General features: G+C 34.2%; 1 gene segment (V, D, J or C); it reads left to right on the forward strand.

The window, feature by feature from the left end:
- Positions 1–3,525: 3,525 nt before the first annotated feature.
- On the forward strand, positions 3,526–4,236 carry LOC112141030. The segment is given in 2 exon segments: positions 3,526–3,792; positions 3,860–4,236. Coding segments are annotated over 2 exon segments (384 nt in total).
- The last annotated feature ends 497 nt before the right edge of the window (positions 4,237–4,733 follow it).

The raw sequence follows: 4,733 nt of genomic DNA on the forward strand, positions 1-4,733 counted from the left end.
AAAACCTCAGAGCCTGAAAACTTGTAGCATGAATCCACCAGAGGAGGCACTCTAACACCACCATGTTTTGTTCCAATATCAATAACTACTTTTTTTCATAAATCGTGGACATTTTGGTTTAGAAATGACTCATTTGATCAAATCAAGTCAAATTAAATCAAATAATATGAAATAAAATCAAACTTTGTTTATAAGGTACATTTCATAAATACATAAAGTGATACTGAATAAAAGCATTTTTCAAACTAAAACAACAATATAAAGACCTTTACATTTTTAATTCCCTTAAATTTACAACCCATCTTCCACACTGTTAAAGATAAAATGACTTGTGACTAAGAGAAGGACCAGAAATCTGACTTGTTGAGTGATGACATCGTATTATGAGTGTAATAGAATGATAAATGGTCAGCCATTTCCCTCTGTGTCTAAAATATACTTAAAATGTGCAAATTTATTAGTTACAGTAATAATGTATTTTATTTATTTTCCTTCTGTGACTATCAGATATTTTGTAATAAGTGTTACAGTGAAAGTGCTGTTACTTTAAATATTGTTGTGTTTAACCAGTAGAGAGCAGTGTTTATTTTGAAAAGACGCAAAGCAGTCGGCTTCCTGCTTAGCTGTCTGCTCCGCGGTTGTTTCATCGGCATCATAAACAAAATATCCAAGAAGTTTTAAGGTAATTTATTCAAAACATGCAAAAGCCATCTTTCAATATTACTTCGTTTGAGTTATTTGTTGGTATTTCTGCATGAATATTTAGTTTTACATGGATTTTACAGAGGACGGAAATGTGCAGCGTGGTAGTGAGGAAGGCACGACAGACGCATAGCTTGTGAGAATACTGCGCAATTTCCAGTGTTCCTGAGTGTAAAACTGAGATTTTGTTATACTTACAGAAAGCAAGTATGTGACTCGTTTTGAGTGTGATTTAAAAATAATAAATTGCTGTATAAAACCCCAGTCATTGTGTCCTGTGAGGCAACATCATTTCTCCAGGCTACATGAGGATCTGACCACATTAAAGACCATCATGTTTATGACCACACTGAGTGTTCCAATCAAAGCAACCAGCCAGATTCCACTGTAACAACAATGTTTACTGAAATGCTCAGTCACTGGTGTGGAGAATGAGGGAAACACTGAAGGTTAAAAATATAAGTAAACAGAAAAACAAAAACAGACAACACATGGAATCATAATAAAAATGATCTCATGAAAACATTATCCTGGATAAAAATACACCCAATAATAGTAATAGGATAAAAAATGTAACAAACAAGAGTTCAGTTTATCTCACAGCTGGATGTCTGTGACCTTCCATTCCCATGGAGGTGAAGAGAGAGCTGAGGTTGTTTTGAAGCTGCTGTGAGTGGATGCAGATGGATGTCTTTATATACTGTTGTCATTTAATAATAAAGAATAGAGTGTTTAACAATTCTATCAACTAAAAGAGTAAAAACAACGTTAAAACATGTTAATATGAGTAAAAGAAAACATCAGAAACAGCATGTCTACGAAGAATGATTTGGTATGAAAAAATGATTTAATCAAACAAATTCAAAGACTTTGAACAAATAAATAAAAAATACTTTAAATAATTTTCTCAACTGACATGAATTTAACAGAGTAAGTCGCCTCTACAGCAATAATCTTTTTAGGAATAGTTCTGATATAAACATGTAATGATGTATTATAAGATGTAATTGAACTTCAAGTTAAAAAAAAAGTAAAAGAAAAGTGGAATTAGACTTGACTAAAGTATTTTGTGATTGAAATGTGAATTCTGCTGAATGTGTCCTGTGAGGTGGAGTCAATGCAAACATGGACGTCTTCCTCCTCTACTTATCTGACAGCAGAGATGACAGCAGAGAAGACTGAAGTCAGTTTAACATGATGGACTGTAGGACAGGACTGCTGCTTTTAACTCTCTGTTATGCAGGTGAACATCATCATGCAGATACTGTAGATTTAGGATGTTTGCTTTTTTTAAATCCAGTTTTCTGATTTTCATTCCCAGTTGTTGATGGAGTGACTCTGACTGAGTCTGGACCTGTGGTTAAAAGACCTGGAGAATCCCACAAACTGACCTGTTCAGCCTCTGGATTCACTTTCGGCAGCTATCCCATGAGCTGGATCAGACAGACTCCTGGAAAAGGACTGGAGTGGATCGCTTTTATACACACAAGCAGTACTCCAATCTATTACTCCCAGTCTGTCCAGGGACGGTTTTCCATTTCCAGAGATGACTCCAGCAGTAAAGTTTATCTACAGATGAACAGTTTAAGGACCGAGGGCACAGCAGTTTATTACTGTGCCAGAAGAGACACAGTGAGAGACATTATGAGGACGGCCGTACAAAAAGTACTTCCTCTCTTTGTCTCTGTTAAAAAGCATCTCATGAATGTCAGACAGATGTCATTAATTTTGGACAATTCTTTTGAAACAATTTTGGTGTTTGTGTTTTTTAAAGATGGTTTTTTGCTGAGAGCATCTAAAAACACCAGATTGAGATTAGGCCAAGTTAATAAATTAGGTTCTTAAACCTCTTTTACATAAACATTGGAGAAATTATTGCTTTAATTGTCATATATGATGCAAATTTGTCCTAATATAAAGAAAAAATTTGATACTTTTTATCAAATGTAATATAAAAATAATCTGATCATTTTGGTCAATAAAATCCATTAAACTACCTGTTAAGCTTTACACTTAACAACATAAGGGCATTAAATTGTATTTACCGTATTTTTCGGACTATAAGTCGCACCGGAGTATAAGTCGCAGGGGCCAAAAAATGCATAATGAAGAAGAAAAAACCATACATAAGTCGCACTGGAGTATAAGTCGCATTTTTTTCAAGTAATTTATTTTACAAACTGGTTGAAAAAAACGATATTACATCATCCTGGAAGGTAAGTTATAACATTCATAAGTGAATAGAAAACAGGCTGAATATGTGTCAACACATATTCACATATTAGCATCATGAAAAAAACGAAAAGATGTAGCATTTATATAACATAACAGTTTTATTTAACTATAGCCTCAAGAACTCATCAACTTTGTATCTTTACTGTAATTAATTGGACGCAATCTCAGTCCATATCACTAAATCCGTTAAATTCTTCGTCCTCTGTGTCACGTCTGAATAACTAAAGTAAATAAAGTAATTGCAAAGATCACCATAATTGGGCACTCTAGACTTACGGTCCATATCTCATCATTAAAAATTCGTATATAAGTCGCACTGGAGTATAAGTCGCAGGGACATTCAATCTATGAAAAAAAACGCGACTTATAGTCCGGAAAATACGGTATTTTAATTACGTTTTTATCTACATTCTTCACCATCTTAATCATTCCTCACATTTACAGAGATGACAAAAAACAACATATTTATGTAAATCATGTTTATTGGTATTAGTAATCCTCAAAACATTGTCAACGCATGACAATTCTGTGACGATTTACAGTATTTGATCAAAACTTGGACCCTTTGTTAAATTCATAAAATTAAATTCTACTAAATAAATTGTTATAGTTCTGTAAAATGCTAGCAAGTGTGTGTTTAATGTAAATGTTAATCATGTAAACCAAATGTAAATGTTGGTTTGATCTGTTATTTCAATAAACTATCATTTTCTGTCAGACTCTTATAAACAAATTAGGCTCTGACATCATCCTTCATCTTAAAAAGACTTGATGTCATGTTTGTCAGCCAAGTAGAAGCTCCAATCATCATCATCATGTTCTCTGTAGTTCTGCTGCTTCTGGCTGCTGGATCCTGTAAGTTTGACTGAGACAAAAAATCTGTTCACTGTTGTTACGTCATTAAACTGTTTGTTCTGTTCAGGTGTGAAGTGTGAACAGCTGACACAGCCAGACTCTGTGAGTCTTCAGCCAGGTCAGAGACTGACCATCACCTGTCAGGTCTCTTATTCTGTGAGCAGCTACTGGACAGCTTGGATCAGACAGCCTGCAGGGAAAGGACTGGAGTGGATTGGGATGAAATACACTGGAGGCTCTTACTACAAAGATTCACTGAAGAACAAGTTCAGCATTGATTTAGACTCTTCCAACAACAGAGTGACTCTAAATGGACAGAACATGCAGCCTGAAGACACTGCTGGGTATTTCTGTGCCAGAGGGTCACAGTGATACAAACCATCAACAGACCTGAACAAAAACCCTCAGAGCCTGAAAACTTGTAGCATGAATCCACCAGAGGAGGCGCTCTAACACCACCAATGTTTTTATTTATTTTTTACCTCCATAAATACTTTATGGCATATATCTTTAAAGTTTTGTAAACATTAGTTCAACAAATAATTATTTTTATTAAATCAAGAAAAATCAATTCAAATCACATAAAATAAAACCAAGTTTTCTTTATGAGGCACTTTTCATTAATACATAAAATTTTATACAGAATAAAAGAAAATAAAAAAACAAACAAAAAAATAATATAAAGACATTCACAGATAAAATCCACACTGTTAAAGATAAAAGGACATATTACTAAGAAAAGGATCAGATATCTGTTTTGAGGACATATAATGGTTGATTTTTCCACGCCCTAACCATGATCATAGTGCTTACAGCCAATCAGAGCAACCATCCAGATTCCACTGCAACAACAATGTTCATCATTGTTCATCAATTGGTCTCATGTTTTCTGGAGACACAGACATAACTGGGTGTCATCAGCATTACTGTAAAAGTTTATG

Source organism: Oryzias melastigma, unplaced genomic scaffold (assembly GCF_002922805.2).
Source record: "Oryzias melastigma strain HK-1 unplaced genomic scaffold, ASM292280v2 sc00394, whole genome shotgun sequence".
In the NCBI taxonomy this organism is placed as follows: domain Eukaryota; kingdom Metazoa; phylum Chordata; class Actinopteri; order Beloniformes; family Adrianichthyidae; genus Oryzias; species Oryzias melastigma.